This window comes from Tachypleus tridentatus, chromosome 6 (assembly GCF_004210375.1).
Source record: "Tachypleus tridentatus isolate NWPU-2018 chromosome 6, ASM421037v1, whole genome shotgun sequence".
Taxonomy (NCBI): Eukaryota; Metazoa; Arthropoda; class Merostomata; order Xiphosura; family Limulidae; genus Tachypleus; species Tachypleus tridentatus.
In genome coordinates, this window is record NC_134830.1 from 78,841,036 (window position 1) to 78,863,885 (window position 22,850).

Genomic DNA, 22,850 nt, shown 5'->3' on the forward strand with positions numbered 1-22,850 from the left:
TATGTTTTCGGTATTTTCTGATTAAGGGATTAATTTGATATCTTGAAGCTTACGGTTATCAGCTTTCAAGGATTTAATGTCTACAGTGTTGTTTCCACTATCTTGGCTGGTTATAATTTCGGCACAACAGGACAAAGTCCAAAAACCATTAGCTTTCTAGTTTAGCCTATCATTCAATTAACGTGAACAAGTTTAGCCTTGTTTTAATCTAGAGCATTTTCGCTGCAAATATGCTAAATTACAGTGAGGCTACTACACCAAGCTGCACTATTTTAAGTAAATCGAATCAAATTTCTGCAGTCTACATCGCACCATAGGATTATCTACGTCACACAAGCTCTCTCACCCTCTTTAAAAATAAGTAAACTTGGTTGGAATGATGTTTATTAAGCGTTTTCCTAAAGAAAAGTGAAAGTTGTTTTTTGTTGTTTTTTTAATACTGGACATTTTTGAACCCATCTTTATTATGGTTATAAGTAGTTATTTGTCATGTTTGTATTAGATATGATATATAAATAATTTACTTCTGACCGAGAACTTTTAATAATTACACCTATTTTTTAATTATTCAGGTTTTCCATATGATAATTCTACACAGAAGCACACTATAAAAATCATTTAACTTTTTACGCCAAGTTTTAAACGAATATAAGTTTATAATTTGACTTTTGTCTACCTGTCATCTAACGTGTATTTTCCACACTACGAAACGAATTACGTCACTTATTAGCAGACGTTTTATAAGAACATCGAAAAATACTGCTAAGTAATATAAAGTACGGTGCTGAAGAGAGTTAAAATTTTTTTAAGTTGTAAGTTCTAGTCAGGAGTGTAAGTGAGGTGTAAAGTAACACGTGGAATTTGAAATCTACCTTTAAGAAATAAAAATGTTTTGTAACTAAATTTTAATTCTTATGACTTTCGATTTAATACTTCATGTTAGGTGTACGAATGTTTAAAATTCTTTCGATTTTTTGATTAAGCATAAACGATAATAAAACTTTCACTGACGAAAAGGAAGAAGGCAGCAGTTAGCGTAATATAACTATTATTATGTTTTAACATTACAGTTAGGCTTAGAGGCAGCCTTAAATTTCACTGTTTTGGAATGTTTAGTCTGGCTTGAGTCTTAAGCTTAAAACTTAGGGCAAAAATTATTCATATGAGTCTTGTATCTCGTGTTATTGTTTAGACATACTACGTCATAATGTTCACTGATGTTATTGTTTAGTATAGATGTATACTTCATCATGGGTGTTTACGCTAAAGGATAACACCAATGAACAGTAAAATAAAAGCAGAGATACAGGGACTAGTGGAAGTAGTAGTTGTATAGATTTTCGATCAGATTGAAAATGTTGTCGAAATATAAGAGCAAGTAACAAAAAAATAATTAAGAATGTGATCCTAATACTAGTAGTACAATTAGTGTTTCTCAGTGATAGATATAGTAATTATACTAACTCTTGGTAACAGTAGTGTTCTAATTTAATGGTAATATAGTGTCATTTTCTCTCTGACTCATAGCGAGGTTAGTGTGATTTTTGCAATAACATCAGTAGCATTCCTTTATTCATTTGAGTTTACTAGCAGTTTCAGTTTTAATAAGTTTTAGAGATAATTTAGCATAGATTAAGAATGCTGATATGGTTGATTATTATTAATATAAGAAAAATTATTAAGTTAAATTGGTGACATCATTTTTTGTGTAAATTGAAACTTAGAAGTTTTAGCAAATAAAACAGTTTAATTTAAAAATATGCATGTAAAATAACTAGCATTAGCTTCTGGATATTTATGCATGACATTATAAATTGTTTTGCTGTGTGTTCTCTGAAATGTGTCCAATGATGAGTTTTGAGTTACTTTTACAGAAATTATATGTATTACATTTGGATGAAATTACTTGATTCAATGGAATGGGAAAGGTATAATTATGTTAGAAAAACATCATTCTAAGGTTGAGTATTTGTATTTGATGTTACTGAAACTTAAGCAAGTTAGCTGATAAGAAGGTCAATTCACAAAAGCTACATCTTGAATATTCAAACAACCGTAAAGACCATCTTCAATGAAAATTAAATATAGCCTTTAACATCCATCTGTTATAGAAACAGCCAACTTTTGGAAAACAGTATACAGAATAAAATCAGGCAAATTTCTCTAAGTTTATAACTGTGGAGGTTTTCGAAATTGTGTTGGATTGCTCTTTGGCTTATGTTGTAGAACATAAAGGTCAAGGTGATAAAATTATTTGTTTGCAACACCTGTAAACAGATTTTGTTGTTGTTAATTTCAAGTTGTGGGGCATACAACTACATGCATATCCAACAGTGCCTAAAAACTGAAATGGCACAATTTTGGTCATCAAGCAAATCATTTTATAATTTTATAAGTAGTGAAATATTGTTGGAAAATAAGTCTACAGCATGATTTCTGAAATTCAAACCTATTACCTTTAATATTGAAATTTGTTTTGAAGCTTTTTATTTCAACTTACAGAAACAGTTGAATAAATTTCTTAACAACTTTAAAATCTGAATCAGTTTCCTCCTCATTCTTATGAATAAATAAGCAAAAGTATAAACATCTCAGAACTAAGTGACTTTAGTTAAATTAAGTATTTCTAATAACTCTTCTATCTATAAAAAATGGAACTAAAACTGTATACAGAATTCTATGTGCATATAACTAGCCTTGTACAAGGCTAAAGATTGTTAATAAATCTTAGGTAAATAGAAATTTGTGCTTTTCTTATTATATTTCATAATTTTACTCATCAGAATTATTTGGAATTGGATGTTTTTTGTTGTTTTTTTTCTCAAAACAATTTTCCTCTTGGTTATAAAACTAATTCACATTCTGGTTAATTCAATGTAGCTCTTTTAGTTACATTTGGAAACAGTATTTCAACAGAACTGGTTTCTCCCCAAATTTATTTTTAGTCTCCTTGACAATTTAAAAATATAGGGTGGTGCACAGCTATGTACATATTTGAAATATTGTACAAGGTGGATGATAGTTGGATATGTTACTTCTACAGTATTTAAATATAAGTTCCAGGTAAGTTTTCAATTCTTGTTTTGTGTATTCCAAGGCAAAGAATAGTGATTATATAAACTGATATTGCAACAACATGAGAACATCTTAGCTAGCATGAAGTTTACTGATTCTGTTGCTCAAGCACAAGACATATTCAAGAAGCATTTCAGTGAACACCTAATATATTCTAGGAGATGTAGGACATATTAGCTATGAAAGTTATATTTGTCTTGTATTTGTATTCGTGCAGAAGTAATTTATGCAAACCTTGTAGTATTTTGTATCTGTACATAATTGCACTTTACCCTATATTACTATCCAAGAAGCTGTATCGGTCGCTGATTTTATAAAATAGTTCCTGCAAGCCAAATTTTGTTAATGGGACTTGCTAGGCATATTTTTTTTAGACAGTTTTGTTATGCTGAGAAACGTTTAGTAAAAATTTAAAATTGGATATGAAGACTATTTCTTGAAAGATAGAGATCCTGAAAGGACCATATGATCCATTTTTGTCCATATATTATGTCACTATATGTCAAGTTTGTTGCACAGGAATATTGTTAACATTATTACTTTCAATTTTCATTTAGTAACCAATTGTGTAGTAAGTGCCAGGGCATCAGTTTTAGGAAAACTAAATATTGGAAATTGTTAGCTACTGATGAGGAGAAGACTGTCATGAGCTTGTCAAGGTTTTAAAGGATATAATTCCAAATTCATTTACAGAGGTATCTAGTAAAAAAAACAAATCTTTTATTTTTGTAAAAGAAGGGATTTAAGTGGAACAAAAAAACTTGGCTGTTTGTTAGACTTTTGCAAAATATGTTGGTATCAGTTTTCAGTGATCAGTAATAACCTTTGTTGACACCCCTCAAGGTAGATTTCTCTATATGATAAGGGGGCATATACTTCCTTTGGGATTTGATCATCTATCCACATGTTTGCTATGTATGCTTGTAGAAGTAATTTATCCAAAACGTATAGTATTTTGTAAATGTACATAATTGCACATTACCTATATTACTATTCAAAAAGCTGTATCAGTCACTGATAGACTACTTTGGCCTCAAATTCCTACAGGTGGATAGCCTTATGTAGGTACCCCAGTGTTATTCAGCTAATCCTATTGGGCTTTGCCTAACCAATTACCAGTATTAGATGTTTTCAACAGATGTTATAGATGTTATGTCTAAAGGTAATATTTGGGTATAGTGCCTTTTGAAGCCATGATGTAACTATAGTGCTACAGTTTGGCATTGTAGTGCATTTCCTAATAGGACTCCATAATGGGTTAGTTAGTTAGCAATTATGTAGTGAGGACTCTTTTTCCTCAGTCACTACTCAAGTCAGTTCTTCTACTGCATTTTCTCATTTGTCATTTTTCGACTAAGAAATCATTAGGGCAGATCTCTCCCTTTCTGTTTTTTGCCAATCCAGAGTTTTTACGCTTAGACCAACAAACCTTCTGTTCACTTCTACCATTTACAACTTTCTTTGCAATTTACTACCAAGCTTCAATCCTTACCCTAGGATTTCTCCTGATGTTGTCTTTCTTCCTTGTTTGGCTGTGCTTTTTCAGAATGTGATCTATTATTCCTCCTTTTTGCTTTTGTATCCAGGTAAAGCTGGTTTAATTAAGTCTGTCATTGGATGGCATTGCTGATCCCAATGCTCAGCTCATGGCTCATTACTATCACCACCTGTGACTTTTCTTTGAGACATCTGATGAATGTGGATATTCCTGATTAGAAATACTGTTTTCACTTTGTCAAACATATTTTGATCCTTTCTGCTATTTCAGTTTTTATGGATTGTTCAAAATCAGGTGACTTTGAGGGCTTTGCCGTGGTTTATTGTTTCTTGGTGATTGCTCACAGGATCTCCTCTGCAGTTTCTGTGTTCATTTCCAATTTTTGTGCCATTTCTCTTGCCTTGGATCAGGTAGTTGAGCAGTACACTGTACTATTTTCACTGATTCTTTCAGCTGTCTGCTGGCCTTGGAATTACTTAACATTAGTTCTCACCCTGTTCATGTTGAAAAGATTGACTCATTATTTCCTATCTTCTATTTTCATTTAGTTTTTCTGGATACCTGGCCATATTTGTATTTGCCAGAACAAGCTTGCTGATACTGCAGCTAAGTCTGTCTGCTCTCATGTTGTCATAACCTTGCCTGTTTAACTTGTGGACTGTGCTTCTGTGATCAAGGCATGACTTCATGAAATTTAGCACTTGATTTTGGGAGAGCAGCACCTACTGTTGTTGTTTAGCCATTTAATTTCCATAAGGATTGATGGAATTTGTTTTGGTTAGTCTAAGCATTGGTCTTCTGTGTGTCCCTTTGTGATGCTTAAGTTACAATTGCTCACATTTTACTTTTTATACCATTATTATGAGTGGGAATATTGGCACCATTTTAGATGTGTATTCTTGGGGAGTTTACCTCTTACATTGAATTTTGTCATTGACAATGGTGTCACCATGCTTCCTTGTGCCAATAAACCTCAGAAACCACCAATATCTAACATGTAATAGATAGATAATTCTAACCTTGATTTTGAAAGAATTTTTCTTTCTGTACATAAGTTGCTTTTAAAAGTCTGGCTTTTTGTTGGGTGTAAAGAATATGAAAATATTTAACATGACTTTCAGAAAGCAAAGAAATATTAGAAAATTACATTTGATATTCACTAAAAAGTAAAATTGGATGGAAAATTGACTTCATGATAGAAAAAATACAGGAGTTGATTATTCTGCTGACTTTTATTAAATGGGGTAATGGGTGTGGCACAGCCAGGTGTTTAGGGTGTTCATTTTGTAACCTGAGGGTTGCAGGTTAGAATCTCCATCACACCAAACATGCCTACCTTTTTAGCCATATGGACTTTATAATGTGACAGTCAATCCCACTATTTACTGGTAAGAGTAGTCCAAGAGTTTGCAGTGTGTAGTGGTGACTAGCTGCCTTCCTTTTAGTTAATGTGATTAACTTAAAGAATAGAAATGTTGATTTACTGTATGTTATTGTTGAGCATTTTTTAGCATGACTGAAATGTTCAACAATTATTTTTTGTACAATAGGCAGTATTAGTAGCTCAGAGCTTTGGCTTTGAGTGAACCCAAGAGTCCAATGTAATTAATATCAGCCCATGAAATAATTTAAATTGATAAATTAATGTTCCTATAACTGGAGATGAGTGTTATATGTTAGTCAGCATATCAAACTTATCCATAATTGAAACCACTGCAAGTGTCATCTGTTCTAGACAATGTCCTTACAGTATCCTTTACTCTAGACACATTTGATTTCAGTAGTAAATATTGTTTTATTGAAAGAAAGTTGAGAAATAAAAACAACTTTAGGTAATTTGTTTTTCTAGAGTGTACTGCATCCTGAGCATTGTTATTAAATACTAAAATTAACCTGAATCATGTAGATATTAAATCCTTAGTGGTTATATTTTAAAAAAAAAGTAAATAAAGCTGCAGGCAAAACAATATTTTCTCAAAGGTTTTTTTGGGGACATCAAGCATTAGAGATGTCTTTCTTTCATTTTTGGCAGGTCAGTAGGCAGTGGTTAGGTACTTGATGTTTAGAGAGTTTTTTAAGTTAATCATGTTTTTAAAAGGAAGTATAAAAATACATGTGCTATATGAAAGTTTGACAACTTACATTTTGTGTTACTTATTAGTGAGAAGAACATAAAATAAAAGAATATACATGTAATTATTTGCTGTTTGCCAAAAATGTTTAATTGCAGTATGGGAAAAAATATTTTGATACTTGTAGAAATAATTTATACATTTTTTTTTTTTTTTTAGTATAAAAGGAATAAGGTTATTTCTATGAACTTAGTAAATGTTATGTAGAGTATTATTAGTGTGGTGCAGTTTTGATATCACTAAATATAGAGAAGAATATTCATATACAGTTGAAGAGATTTGAGCTGTGTGCATAAAAACAGGAACAGAATTGTTTCAATTAAAGTGATAGAAGTAATGGAAACAATTTTTGGTTTTAAATTGTTAATTGCTTATACAAATGAGCTGTGTGAAGTACTGCATCTGTTTTTATTATTATATTAGGCTTCATATTTAAAAGTAAACATTTGTTATGTACTTGCTACAAGTTTTTAACTAGTTGAAATTAAAATTTCAGATGTGTGTGTGTGTATGTATATATGTACCTTCAACATTAATCTTTGTAATATAAGTAGAAGCCAGTAGCTAAATAATGGAAAACCCCTGACCTCGTATGTTTGCTCTCGCAGTGTGTGAAAAAGTTTTTTTTATATATGACAAAATGTTTTTTATTCTTACAGAGCTTGGTCATAAAGTATGGCAGATAAAAAAAATAAACTTTTGAGAAATGAAGTGGCAAAATTAATACGTGCTGTACTTCAGAGTTCTAAAGGAGGAGTTTATGCTCACAGTTTACAAAGTAAGTGACTTCTCTTTGGTAGGTAGATAATTGTAACTGGTACAATGTTTTATTGTTGTTGGTTTTGTGTGTGGCTATTTTCCTTTGTGTAAACATAATCTTAAACTTGAAATAACAAATAAATAGGCTGGTGCTTTATCAACTGGGTTACTTAACGTTTAGTAACTCTTCTTCACCTCTTTACTGCAGTGAAAGTCCTTATGTATTGCTTGAAGAATGATGATTCATCCTATTTGGACTAAAATGCTGTGCACTGTTTCAACACTTTTTACTAAAAATATTTCAGAATTTTATTTAACAGGCTCTTTGAAAAAATGTTCCTTTCAGAATATTTTAAAGTTGATTTTATTATGCAAAGATTGACAGAACATATTTTGTAGGTTTTTGGCTTTCCTTTTCAGAGAGAGAAGTGAATCAGAGCTAATCACCCTGGTCCAATTTCCACCATTGCACTTGGGTTAGTTAGCATTGACCATGGCTAAGACTGTGGTCTTACCTTTTTCTAAGCCTGGGAAGCATACCAAGATTCCTTCTAATTACCATCCAGTTGTCTTGAACTATCTGTCTTTGTAAGGTGGTTAATACTTTTTTTGTTTAGTTTACTTGAATCAAACAGCCTTCTCTCATCCACCTCCTGTGGGTTCTGTTAACAGCACTCCACTGTCAACTGCCTGATTCAACTTGAAACCTCATCAACGAAGCCTTCCTCAAGAGACAATTTTGTTTCTTCAATTTTTAGAAGGCTTATAACACGACTTTCAGGATCTCCATTCATATAGGTTGTATGGCCACTTGAGAACTTTTATTTGTAATTTTTTTTTACATCACAAGCAATTCCAATTCCATGTGGATTCCATCCTTTCTAATTTTGTTACACTGGAACATGGAATCCCTTGGGGTTGTTTTTTGAGTGCTACACTTTTCAGCATGAAAATCAATGTTATTACTCTAACTTCATTTTACAGTTGCAGATGACCTCTGTGTTGACAACATCCACATCTCGTGTTGGATATTGAACCTGAGGCTTATTGAGCGACAGCATCAAACTGCCTTCAATCACTTGTTGAAATGGACCACAACAAAGAGTTTTGCCATTTCTTTCCCAAAGACTGACTTTGTACACTTTCACAAATGACAAGGTTTACACCCTGATCCCAAGCTCCATCTTGGTTATGTTGTTCTTACCATAGTTCCTGAGGCAAAGTTCTTGGGGTTTATCTTTGACCATAAACTTACTTTCATTTCTCACATTAAACAGCTACATGTCAAGTGTACAAGAACATTGAACATCCTCCATGTCCTCTCTTACACTTCTTGGAGCAGATGAATGTTTTATGCTCAATATATATTGTGCCTCAGTTCCATCCAAACTGGACTATGGGTCTTTGGTCTGTGGTTCTCATTACGTCTCTGCCTTGAAAATGTTGGGCCCACTATCTTGGGCTTCAGCTCTGCAAAGTTTGCACACTGAGTCCCACGAATCTCCTCTACACCTCTGCTCCCTCGGTGTGGATTCCTATACATAGTGAGGAGACCTCCCAGGGAAGGTTCTGTTCTTTTAGTGTACCTCCTCTGGTGTCTAAACATCCTCTACCACCAGTTCCAAAGTCATTTGGGACAAGATTTGAGAGGTCAGTGGGCAATATCACTCTGTCCCCCTCTCAATCTTGCTCTCTGATATCTAGGAAGTAGCTGATACCCAGAGTATCGCCAATACTCTAGGTGGAAGCTTTTGCCGGGTATCTATCAGTTCTGCTTTTTCCACCTTCTTAGTCATCTTGACTCAGGCAGATCAAACACCTCTGTCCTTTCGAGCTGATTGTCTCTATGACTAGAATCATCCCTTTACACTGGTGGAACTCAAACTTGCCCTTCATTGGTCTGGCAGTACATCATTTGGACCTGACGATGTACACTATGAAATGCTGCACTAGCTATCTCCTGCTTCTCATGCTATTCTTCTGATTGTTTTTAACTGGATCTGGTGTGCAACAACCATTTGTTTATCAGAGGACACAGTTTTAAATAAGAGTACTCAGAACAAGAACTCTTCTTTCTCTAAGACAATACAAAATGGTTTACTTGTGTCTTTATGATGTAATTTGGAAATATTGTAAAAAGAAATGAAGTACTAAAAAGTTTTGCAACAATGAGTACCACTTTTAGTATATAAAATCATATCTATTTCCATCAGCACAATCCAAACATGTTTTACCTTGCAATACTTCTCAGAAAATTTCTTTAAGAAAATGTTCACTTTTTCTAAATTTTCTTCAATGAGGTATGAATAGCCTAAAAATAAATTACCAGCACAAATAGCCACCTAGGATGGTGTTTCTACTAGTACCAATAATGTTAATAAATATTTTAAAAAATATTGAAGTACATACTTAGTACTTACCATGTATTAGAAACCAACTTGTATTGTTTTCATTTTGAGAAGTTTTTATAATTTTCTTTAAATTAATTATATATGGCAGTTCTACTTTCAGTAGAAAATAATAAGATATCAATTTATCATTTTTATTCCATTTTGCTTCTCAAATAATTTTTATTAGCTCTAGCTTTAAAAATAATCATTCAGTACATGCAAGTGTTACAGGAATTGTCAAAAATAAAGCTTCCACAGCTACAACTTCTTGGAAACTTGAACACATGACACTGTTTTCACATATTAAAATTGTTAACCAAGAAACTGTGTAAATGTTTTCAAGGTCTGGTATGCAACATTTGTAGAATAGAAACTGAGTAGGAAATTTATAAATATCTTCCTCATATTTGTAAACTAAAGTTATAGCTCCACTGTATAATTCCTTATCAGCAAGCAAATATTTTGGGAAAATATTGCTAAAAGTTTCGTCAACACCTTTGAAACTTGACAAAATCCAGTAAACAATTCCTTGATTTCAAAGTTGTGAGGAAGTCCATTGGAGTTGATTTATATTTTGACATATGAAAAGATTTGACTCATTTGATTGACTTTTGAAATGTATTTATATTTATTGACAACTGCACTAGTGAGTTATAATGTGATGGCCAATCCCACCATTTGCTGGTAAAAGTGTAGTCCAAGACTTGGCAGTGGATGGTGATGACTAGCTGCCTTTCCTTTAGTCTTACACTGCTAAATTAGAAACGGCTAGTGCAGATAGGCCTTGTGTAGCTTTGTACAAAATTCAAAAACAAAACCCTAACTGTGGTAGTTTTATGTCATCAGTAGTTTTTCAATTTGCTTTTAGCAATTATGATAACTTTATCTTTTATTTTAGGACAAAGATATTTGACTTGTACTTGTTTCTTTTCAATCAACTCTGCAAGAACAGGATCATATTTTGTTAACAGTCAAATAACAAAGAAAATTACCATTGTCAGGTTTATCAACTATCTCTCTCTGTCTTTAATGGGTAGCTTGTAAGAAGCTAATGTTAATGATGTATTAATTTATCTACTCTAAAACATTTCTCCAAAATTTTACTTCCTTCCTCTCTTTTTTTTTTTTTTTTAAGGTTTTGCTCAACTATTCAAATACCATCTTTGTACTGTCAAACAAGCATCAAAATGTGTCATTGTGCTTACATGTTTTTGGATTTATGGGTCAGATATCTCCAGTTGCTCATTTCATTCACCTGAGCATCATTAAAAGAAGATTAAGATTTGGCATAAAGCCTGCATGAGATGTAATAAGCACTATATGTTAATGGTAAATAACATGACCACATTCTAGGTAACATCATCCCCCAAATTTGAATTTTTAGAATAAAATGGATTTGAAAAACCTCGATCATCCTGATTCATATCCCTTGGAAATAATCCTTTGGGTGTTTACAATCCCTTTGGTATAATTAAATGTTTTAGTATGTTGTTTTTAATATTTGCAGGAAAATGTTCTCTGTCAGCTAATAATATTGAATCCATTTGTAGTATTTTGGCTATATTTCTTTGTTTATATCTGATTCTACAAATATTTAAATTAATTACAACAATTAATATTTTTGCCATAACTAACTTTCAAACATACTTGAACCAACCTGCTACTTCACTTCTATCTACACAATCATTGTTTGTAAAAAAAAAAAAAAAAAACAAGTCTAGTAACTTATTAATTTTTTCTCCTCTTTTCACTTATTTTTTTGGTAACCACTTTTATGCTTCAGTGGTAATATTTTCAATTATTTAGGAAGAAGATTTTCAATTATTAAAGTAATGCACTTCAGAATCTGTACTTGCCACTATTTATTTAGGACTAACATGTTTTTGTAGAATGCAAGATCCGAGTAGTGGTACTGTACGAAATGTATCAAATATGGATAAATTTATGACCATCTCTGACAGTGATCATTTTTTCATGCATACTTATTTTCAGTGTGCTTCAATGCACTACCCTTGACTGCTAGGCAAAAGAGGCATTTAAGGTTGCAACTGGCTGGTAGTGGCATCATTCAGAAACTTGATTATGAAAAAATGGACTATTGTTGATGAGGGGCAACCTGTAGTTGCCACACCTACAGAATAATCTGTAGATCAACAGAATTTTTCTTCAGGCTTTTTTTGTTGTTTTTGTTATTTTCCAAAAATGAGCAAAATCTACACCTTTATTGTGATCAAATGTAATGCTTATGTTTTAGGAAAAACAAAACTGCTGTAAATGGAGCTATACTTCCTCTATAGAAGCCAAATAATTTTTTCCTTTAGGGCTTCTAGTGTGATGTTTGACTAGTCTCCTGTGGCCCCTTGAAACACATGTCAAATTGCAGCTAAAGTTCAAACACTCCCCCACACCTGCCACATGTAATTTATCTGCCAGTTTCATCAAATGACCCTTGGTGTCAAAACATGCATGCTTAGCCAGAGTCAAGATGGATTAGCTGCCTTGGATTTTGTGTGTCTTCTAGCACCTTTAGAAGTAAATAATAGTGTGAAAATTAGGACTTCTTAATGATATTTCCAACCAGTTATTTATTCAGAATACTTCATTTAATAAAAGTCAAATTGAATTAAAAAACAAGATGTTGAAGAATGCAATCTATTCAACTCAATTTCATGTCATCCGTATACTCTAAAAACGATTTTGGAATGATATATGAAAGACAACTATATTAATATCATTAAAAGACATTTAAATACATGGATTAAAGAAACTTTAAACTAATGGAGATGATATATCTTGGCATAAAAGTAGAAAAGTTCGACTCTTCTGTAAGATGTAATAGAATAAGCTGCTTGAAATTTTTAGTTGAAAATACCTTTCAAATCTTCAAAAATTGTTTTTAAATTCCTTAGTTTGTCTTTTGAGAGCTTTAAAATTAAAGGTTGCCATTGAAATAGGAGTACCATCTTTAGTTAATTTGATGTCTGTTTAAACATTTAGCTGTACCAGACATTCAGACAATTGACAGTTATTGGAAACTGCTGTAAAATAGGTTGGAGACCTTGAAGTGAATTCTTCTCTGATGAAACCTGAAGAATTTTGGAATACAATCAGCAAAGTGTGGCATATGGACAATGTACTGTTGTTTCCAAATCTCTTCAAATTCTTGCAAATGCTATTATGTTTACTTCACACCAGAGCTATAACTAAGATTTTTCTCAACTATTAGTAGAATGAAAACTAAATCTAGAAGTAAATTGTCAATAGAGACTTGCAGGTTTGTTTTTATACAAATAGGCCACTCAGTAGTAAATTCTGGTATACTTTTGATGTAACAAAACCAGTGTTGAACAGATCATGGCATTTACAATTAAGAAAAATCATCTTGGATAAATAAGAGGTTTATTTTCATTTTATCAGTTTATTATTATATAAGTCTACATTGCAGCGAACCTAGTCATAGAGCATTTAGTTATTAATGTCTTCATAAGTTATTCATGTATTTTCACAAATCATTCTGACAATAGTATGCTGTAACATGTTTTGTAGTTTAAACTTGCTATCAAAAAATTTAAATATGCTATTAGCTAGTGCAGTTAAGTTCACTGGTTATACCTACTCACAATAGGTAATTGCAAACTGTAACTTCTGTCTATATAATAAATACAGAGCAAGAATTGTTTCAGTTATGAATGAGTATTATTACAAAAAGTACTATATAAGAAATAATTTCATCAACTGTGGTGGTACAGATATTTTTCAGTGATTCCACAGACTTTAAAAATTTTTGGATGACAACACCACACCTAGTGTTGTGGTCCAATCTGTAGAATCAGATCCAGGAATAAGTGTTACTTCATGAACTGTGTCAGGAAATCCTCTTATATAGAAAAACAAAATGGCAGTACAATGAAGTTACTGAAAATGTAATGGTATTTTAAAATAATTTCAATTTGAAAAATATTTAATTTTGGAATATACATTGAAAAGTAAATATATGGTTTTGTGTTTATTGTGCATAAAATTAATTTATTAATCCTGATGCATTGAACTGCCTGCACCCTCTAGTTTTGCCACTGCATGTTGTGCATTCCTAGTGGAGTAAATATGATTGCTAGGTGCTGTTAGGTAAAGAGATGTCCTAGAGGATGTCGAATAGTTGGATAATTATATCCTAAATATCATAGTGCTGATTATTGATTTTTGCAAATACATTAGGAAAAAGTGACTTGAGATGGAATGTAAAACAGTTAAGGTTTGTACACAGATCAGACACTGAATGTATAACAGGTGAGTATAACAATTTTAACCAAAAGAAAAGAGAAAAATCTGAGACAGGACAAAGACAAATTTTGAAAAAAATGAAGTGTAAAGTTATGTTCTATATGTTTAAATAGTATTATAAAACTTAAAAACTAGTTAAGTACTTTTAGTTCCATATGCATACAGTGTTAATTAACATGTGAACATATTTTTTTGTAGAATAGTAATTGTGAAATTTGTGTTATTGTATTTGTAAATCAAAGCTTTTGTCACATTTTTGTTTATTACTACCTGTAACAGCACTTATGTTTGCCAAAATTGTGGGGAAAACACAAACACATATGCTGTTATAGTCTTGTGTTTTAAAGTAATTGTTAAAACACTGTTTTTTTTGGTTTTTTTTTAAAGTACATTCTCTGTTTCCATTTTTTAGACGATTATAAGTTTGTTGCTAGAGAACCTATTCCATATAAAGAACTAGGATATCCAACTTTAGAAAGTCTCTTAACTGATATGCCAGATGTTGTGCAATGTGTTAAGTGAGTATCTCTCTTTAAAACTCATTAAAATTCTGTGTATAAAAATACTGATATTTTGAGTAATAGTATGGAGTATAAAAAGAAAATTTATTTATTTTTACTCTTTTAATAATGGATTTATTTATAAACTAGTGTATGTGTTTTTTGAGGCATATGAATGAAAATGTTTCCCATTCTTTTCAGTGGTATTTAAAATGAAATGATGCAAAACAATACACAGAAAAGTATGTGAAAGGAATTAGAGCTGAGCATTAACTCAATAAGTGATTACCTATGAATATTAGTGTCTTGTGAACTAATTTATTAATCATATTACTGTCAAACCTATGAATATCACAAGAATAATCAATTAATTGAAATTTCTTACCAAATATTCCTGAGTCCCATGAGAGTAATTGATTAGTTTAATGTAACTTAAAATGAGCTTAGCAATTAATTTCATTGTCTACCACTAAAAAGAATGTTTTATTTCTCATGAATGAATTTATTATTTCAATTATAGTACTGATACATCTTAATTATTACACATTTGTTGGTAACCTTGAATGTTTTAATCTTATTTTACTTTCACAACTCAGTTTCTGAAAAGTTACATACACATAAAAAGTAATTGCATATATTGTCCTTTGAATGAAATAGTAATTGGTATCCTGTGATAAAATTGCAGAACTTTTGTTCAGTTATTATTATACTGGTCTTTATCACAGCATGAGAAATTTATCAATTTTAGTGATATATTTCAATATAAATAAGGATCAATTGAAATGTACATGTTTCATGTACTTTACAGAACATTAAATCTTGAAATTTGTATTTTATAACAGAGGGAAGAATTGTTAAAATCACAGAAATAGTTTTTACATAGATTTGTTTTTTTATATATGATCAGTTGTTACCTGAGCACTATTGATAAATGTTTTTCTTGCAACATTTTTTACTTTTCTTGTGGATCAAAATTTGATTTAAATTATTTATTACTTAAAGAATAATAGGACTTCATGGAAAAAAGTAAATTCTATATTTGTTTTTTTCCTTTACAAATGCAATTCTTAATTATTTTGTTATATTTTAGCAATGATGCAAATGTTATTAAATCAATTATTATACTGTGTATATTATGTTGTAAAAGTACAGAAAATGGCCGTTATTCCCTTCGTTTTGCTTTTGTGATCTGGATAATGAAATTTAGAAATTAACCTATTTTCTATATAAAAGTGGGCAAATTTGCACATTTTCATTTATATAAGGTCTGAATAAAACAACATATGAATTAAGATATACATGTATTTATACTAAAGTTATAGAAAATGTTTAGAAGAGTAGTTTTTCAAGATTTGCAACTGTAATATAAATCACTTTCATGTATCAGCCCCCAAGTATAGTCTCCCATCATGTTTTTGTTATATGCCCCTTGGTAGAGGCATTCAAAGTCCAGTATATGTTGATGGAAGAGCTTGCCTTGCTCCTCTGAGTACGCTCCCATGTTCTCCTTGAACTTGCCAAGATGAGCATCAAGGACATGGACTTTCAGGGACATCCTGCAGCCCATTTTGCCATAGTTCTTCACCAGAGCCTTACCCATTTTCACCTTGTGATTGCCCAAGAAGCCCCCACACCACTGAGAAAAAGCTGCCTCAAACTTTTTGTTCCTTCCTGCTGAGCTTCTTGGGGAATTCTATGCACTCAGGATCTTATTTGTTGTCCAACAAAGACACCAGCTTTGATCTTTGCCTCAGACAACTTAGGGAAGAAGACTTGAAAGTACTTGGAGGCTGCAGACTCCTTATCAAGAGCTGTGACAAGTTGTTTCATGAGACCCAATTTTTTGTGCAATGGTGAGAACAACACCTTCTGGAGGTCTGCTAGTGCCTCACACTTGACATTGTGCCTCCCCACAGAGAACTTGGTCTGTTGTGGCCAGTGCTTCCTGTTGTAGTGTGCTGCAGTATCTCTGCTGTTCCAAAGGCAAAGTACTTTTTGTTTTACCTTCATTTCCATTTATGTCTATTACTACATTTATTTTTTATTTATTTTTTTTTACATTTTTACCTAATGTCTGGTGCAGATAGCCTCGCTGCTTTGTGCCATAAAACACTAAATCAATCAATCAATCAATCAACCAAAGGCAAAGATAACAGGGAAATTTAGTAAAGCCTACTTGGAGACCCATCAGGAATGCCATCATTTTGAGGTATCCAATAACTTTTCAAACATATGCATCATACTTCAAGGCTACTAGCAAGGTCTAGATGCTGTTGTATTCCTCTTTGAGTTGCACTGAATGAGCTAGGCTTTTGGATGAGCTATCAATGAAGAGGTGCCACTTGTTCAGATTACAGGCAATTCCAACTGCCTTGCACAGAGCAGATACATTGTGGCAGAAGCACAGCCCATCTTGACGAGTGTGGAAGCTTGAAAAATGTCTGTGACACTTCCTATGACTTTTGACTTGCACACTTTCATCTAACAAATCCCACTCATTGAGCCTGGATGTCAAAAGCTCAGCATTTGACTTTGTTAGATCAAAAGCTCTGATCAAGTCATTGAGATCTCTTTGGTTGGAGTAGTATGGGTTTCTCTCACGAACTGCACCTCTAAAATTGTAATCTGGATCTTAAACGTCTACCTTCTCTTCTGATTGGCTGCTCTCTAATGAGGATGGCTGCTCTCTCTCTGGCAGAGTGGGTACAGTGAGCTCAGGGCAGTGTGGCACTGGGGCAATGGATGATGGAAGGTTCGGGTACATGATAGCAGAAATATTCTTGCCAGCCCGATATTTAGAAGGGTCCACCATGCAGAAGTAGCAATTTCTGGAGTGGTCAGTGGGTTCACACCAAATTCTTGGAATAGGGAACTTCATGGCTCTCTTTTCCTCTCTGTACCATCCTGTGAAAGAGTTAAATAAAATTATTATAAAGAATAAATTTATTTCATCCACAACTAATGTGTAAAAGGTTCATGCAAAATATTTTGTGATATTTTTTCTATACTATTGGAAATTTAAAAAGGAAAAGGATATTTAAATTTTAAAAGGTCTAAAATTTGTGTAATATAAAATCTTACTATTCAAGCAAGCAAAAATTGTCCATCTTACCTTCTAGTTTTTTTGGAGTGCTCACAGGTAAAATGAAGTGCCTGGGGTTTGTCTTGATCCCTGACAGACATGCTGAAATATGCTTTGTAGGCTTCATACATTTTAACAGATGCTGTCACAGAGTACCTTTTTGCTTTTTTCTTGATACATTGGCCACATACATAGCAGAATGCATCTGGAGAATGCTTGCAGCTTCTTGATGCCATCTCTGATAAAATCAGATAGGTCTGTATGTTCAATTAGGCAGCTAGAACTGAACTGAAGTGGTGAGTGGTGAATCCCTGTGTATATAGCAATATATATATTGCTATGGATAGTTCTAGAAAATTTTAAAAGGTTCTTGAAAATTCTCATAAGTTCTACAACATTCTTGAAAATTCTCATAAGTTCTACAACATTCTTGAAAATTCTTGTAAGTTCAAGAAAATTCTCTATCAGCTACTTAGCACTGAAGCTACCTGGAATGTTCTGGAAAATGGGTAAATTAGAAAATTTCATTACCCAGGTCACAAAAGCAAAGTTTGAAGAGAAAATAGGTCTTCTCCATTTAGTTTAGGCATAAGCAATTGAGAAATAAGACTTTCTGCCCAGGAACAAGAAAAAGTAAACATTTTGTTACATAGTGTTATAGGTGAATTGCAGCTTGTTTCAATAATAGATTGAAGTAATCCTCATAAATAGTGTTAGTTGTTCAACTATGAAATTTTGTTTTGATTTTTTTGTTTTGTTAATTTACAAAGACATGTAGAATAGTTATAACTTGTTTAACTGTAAATACAAATGTTTTTGTGATCTGTGGTTTGAAAATAAAGTGTATGTATATATACTTTTTTAGGACACCGTCAGGTGACTGTATGTTTCAGGCTGTTTCAGTTGCTTCAACACAGCACCTTGAAAATCTTGTGGCTCGTCAAAAATCTTCAAAAACTAAAAGCTTGAACAAACCACAGGTTTATTGTTTTTATATTCTTGAATTAAGGTTTTCTTAAACTCCCATAGGTTAACCCTCTTGCTTCAAGTATGTCAAATTGTGCATGTTGCAACATTTTACAGAGTTGTATTCAAAATGTAAATAAACTTTATTTATTATAAACTTTATTATAAATGTATATGAATAAACATGGTATTAAAATTTAATTCATAAATCAGATTTTAATATTGTGTAATATAAATTTTAATTTCTAATTTTATAAGAAAACATTTAAATAAATCCTATAGTATACAAATTGACATTTGTTCTCTGGATCTTCCCCATGCAGGACACACTGTGTGTTACTAACAGGAGTGATAGTTTAACAATATTCCAGTTTCTGTAACTTGGACTGTGGTAATTGAAACTATTGTACATATTTAGTAGATGTGTTGCACTGTACACTTGCTTCATATATTAAATTAGTACACTAATAGGTCTTTACAACCTACAACTAAATATCATATTTGGACTAAATATAAATCATGTGGAGAGTTATTCATCAACAACCACTTTTATTAGAAGATTCTAGTTTGAGTTTTTGAGAGAATTATATTGTTGTAAGGTTATTTATTCAGTACTATCTTTTAAGCACACGAGCTGAATTTTATAGAAGTTTTTAAATTAATGAATATGTACGTTTACATGATATTAGCTTAAATAATTAGCATAAATAATGATGCTTGATAATGCTGCCCCAAATGTGTGTGGGTGATAACAAAAAAACTGACAATTTGATTTTCATGGTGCAAATAAAAAGTATGTTATCAATATTGTTTTAGAAAGGAAAGATTATCACCATATATTTTAAAGAATCTAGTTGGTTCTGTAAAGTATAAGTTTATTCCAAATAACAGGGTTGCAGTCCTAAAGATCATGTTGGTTACAATCGAGTTTCACTCTTACATGCTGTGGTTTGTTGGTGTCTATGGACAAAAAAGTCTTATTTGATCAAAAACACCTTTAGGTGTGAAAAAACTTGTGACTGAGAAAGGACTTAAGTATTTAACTTGGGCTTAGTCAATTTGACCAACCACAAGAACTCTTTGTACTCTTGAAACAACTTTATTATTATTATTTATTGACCTAATCTAATCTTAACTAATCTAAAAATATCCTTATTTTTACCATTTAATTACATCTATAATAAATGAGCAATAAACTTGAAAAATATGAAATAAAGAACTTACCCAACCTTTTTTTCTTGCTGTCAATTGTCAAGGACATTTATGCCTTCTTTTTATACTAACATATAGTGATGCACTAAATAATTTTTATTTAATTAAATAATACACAAAATAACATACATTATAACATAAATTTATAACCTGCAAAAAGTAAACAAGTTCCCCTAGCTCTGACTATTGTTGTGACTTTCTAATTATGGGATAAGAGATGTTACAAATTCATCCAAGCTGGTTAAGTTCCTTAGTATTCAGAATGCATTGTTATGCAGTATGTCATATTAGAGTTTCTCTGAGATATATAATATCTAATTAAAAATGAGAGAACTATTAATATCCTTAAAGAGAGGATATGGCAGGAAGCATGTGGTTTTCTGTTGATAGCTCTTTAACAATACAAATTCCTCAATATAGAATCATCATTATTGCTCAGACAAACTATAATTTTTTATAACCTTCAATTTTAAGTTTACTTTTCCACCACCTTTTGAAAGAGTAAAAATAGTCGGAAAAGATGTCTTGAAAAAATGTCGTGTGTCATACTAGAGAGAATTCAGGAGTTTTTTTTTTAATATTTCGATGTACAATTAGAAACTTAAAATTTGTATACTGTTCAAATATGAATTGTTAGCTAAGATTTTGTGCTATGCTAACTGATGCAACATAAAAAGTAGCTTAATAAAAATTTTAATATAAAACACTAAAACTTTGTTGTTAAGGGTATCAGGGAGAAAGGATTAAATTATAATGGACACTGTTTGCTTTGTGCATGTGTTATTATTCTGTGTTCTAATGTGCATTAAGTAAATAAATAAGAATTATTTAGTGTCTTAATACCATCAATACATATGTTTAATGAAAAAAGTAGGCTTAAACTTGATCATCAATTGACAGAAGAAAACAAATGGCCACAGTAAGTATTATTATTGTTGTTTTTCATGTATATTTTTTATTAATTGTTATTAAAGGAACTAATATAAAAATCAGAACTTAGGATAAACAATTCTAGTTTTCAGTTACGATTTGCACTCATTTTAGGAAGAAGAATAGGATAATTTAGATTTATTTTGTATTTTAATATAGTGGTCAAAAAGTCAGTAACTGTTTCTGCATAATTGGTTTAGAGAAAGTAACAGATAAAATGTAGTTTTACGGAATAAAAATTATATCTGTTTAAGAAATTTCACACATGGAGAATGTTAAACAATTTTGTTTTTAGGTTTTTACATATGCAGTTGAATACCCAGAAAATCCTAAATTACTTCATTGATACCACTTTCTTCAATACTAGTTATTGTACTTATTTTCATGCATTTGGTCAGTCTTTAGCTGCTATTAATCTCTCTCTGTTCCCCTTCACATTTCTTGGAGAGTTGTCAGTGTCCCACAGGGCAGTGATCATTTTCCTATAAATTTTACAGAGACTGGCTGTGGTCAGTGCCACCCAACCTGCATGTCTCAATGGAAGTTGGACTAGACTAACTGGCCCTCTGCCACTGCTTTTTTTTTTTATTCTCAGATCTTGGTCCTGCTGTTGTCTATATGTCATTGATAGATGACTGCATGGCAGCAGTGACTGATTGTATTATCCAGACAGCTGTTCAGTATATTCCTAAAACTTTACCTGTTTTTCATGATATCTTTGTCCATGGTAAAATCCTGTCTTCCTCTTGGCCTGCAAGACTAAAATACAGGCCTGGGATATGTTTTGTAGGTGTTCCACACTTTTAAAGTGCATTGCTTTTCAGCAGGTCAGATGTCAAAGCCAAAAAGAGTCTTGGATTAAATACACAACTACCACCAGTTCCAAAGTCATATGGGACAAGATTAAGGTCAGTTGGCAGTATGCTTCTACTCCATGTTCGAATTTCCTCTGATGGCCAGGAAGTTGCTGATCCAGAGATGCCAACCATATTGATTTGAGCGTAGTCGTCACGATTTTGGTGTATACATTACGACTATACACTCATACAGACAAATATTACGACTTGTTTCAACTCCCAAATTATTATATATTATATAGGCCTATACAATAAAGTGATAAGTTGTTCCCTCAGGGCTTGAAAAGGGGTGAAAAGAGAATTTCTAGTGAGATACAAATAATCTTTTTTTTATCATAACTAAAAGATATAGTCCAAATGGCTACTTGCAATAATCATGTTTGTGCTTGAAATAATAAAAAAAAATATTTGTATCTCCAACGTCTACCAATAGTTTGAGTACAGTGCTTCTCCATGCTAGATACGTGGGGGAAACCATAGTTACGTCATCAGTGCTTGTCAGCCAATTAACGATCGCGTAGATGGGTATTTCTCGTTTTCTAAGCAGCATAGAAACACCAACGTGATTGTTCACAAGAAGAAAAAAAGAGACCTCGTTCACCAGATTGTCTTATTTCTGGCAAACCTAACAGGACTAAAACTGTAAAAAGGCTATGTCTACAATCATTAAGCTCAGTCATTTGAAATAGTTTGCATCTCTGCTGATGTCTAAAGCATCATCAGTATTCTCAGGAAAAGCTTTTCTCATACATCTAGCACTTCTGCTTCATCCCTCCGCCTTCTTAACCATCAAGACTTGGGCAGAGACATAATCTCTTTCCTTTTGGGCTGACTATCTCCTAGTATGCGAGGAGTTCCACCCATTTACACTGGTGGAACTCAAGCTTACTCTTCATCGATCTGGTAGTAAATTGGTCAGACCTGATGATGTTCACTATAAGATGCTGCACCATTTATCTCCTTCTTCTCTTACTACTCTTCTGGTTGTTTTTTAATCAAATCTAGCAGGAGAATGTTTTTCCTAATGCTTTGTACCAGATTATTGTCTTACATTTTTCCAGACTGGGAAGGATCCCAAGATATCTTTAGACTACCATCCAATTGCTTTGATGAGCTGTCTCTGTAAAATCTTACAATAGGATGGTTAATGATCGTCTTGTTTGATTCC

General features: G+C 32.2%; 1 protein-coding gene across 7 annotated transcripts in view; it reads left to right on the forward strand.

Annotated features, from left to right (window-relative positions):
* The first annotated feature begins 649 nt into the window (after positions 1–649).
* The window catches only part of LOC143252873 (tudor domain-containing protein 7B-like), a 107,057-nt gene continuing 84,856 nt past the window's right edge, over positions 650–22,850 (forward strand). For 2 of the 7 annotated variants that reach the window (XR_013029222.1, XM_076505668.1), the window contains exons 1-4: positions 700–1,036; positions 7,365–7,483; positions 14,548–14,653; positions 18,583–18,697. Coding sequence is in view for 6 of the 7 variants with exons in the window: in XM_076505668.1 (XP_076361783.1) it covers positions 7,381–7,483; positions 14,548–14,653; positions 18,583–18,697 (324 nt within the window). In the remaining variant the exon portion in view is untranslated. Of the gene's footprint in view, positions 1,037–1,302; positions 1,532–3,751; positions 3,771–7,364; positions 7,484–14,547; positions 14,654–18,582; positions 18,698–22,850 lie in introns of those variants that run through there. The other 5 variants (XM_076505671.1, XM_076505669.1, XM_076505670.1 and 2 more) reach the window with 5 other exon arrangements.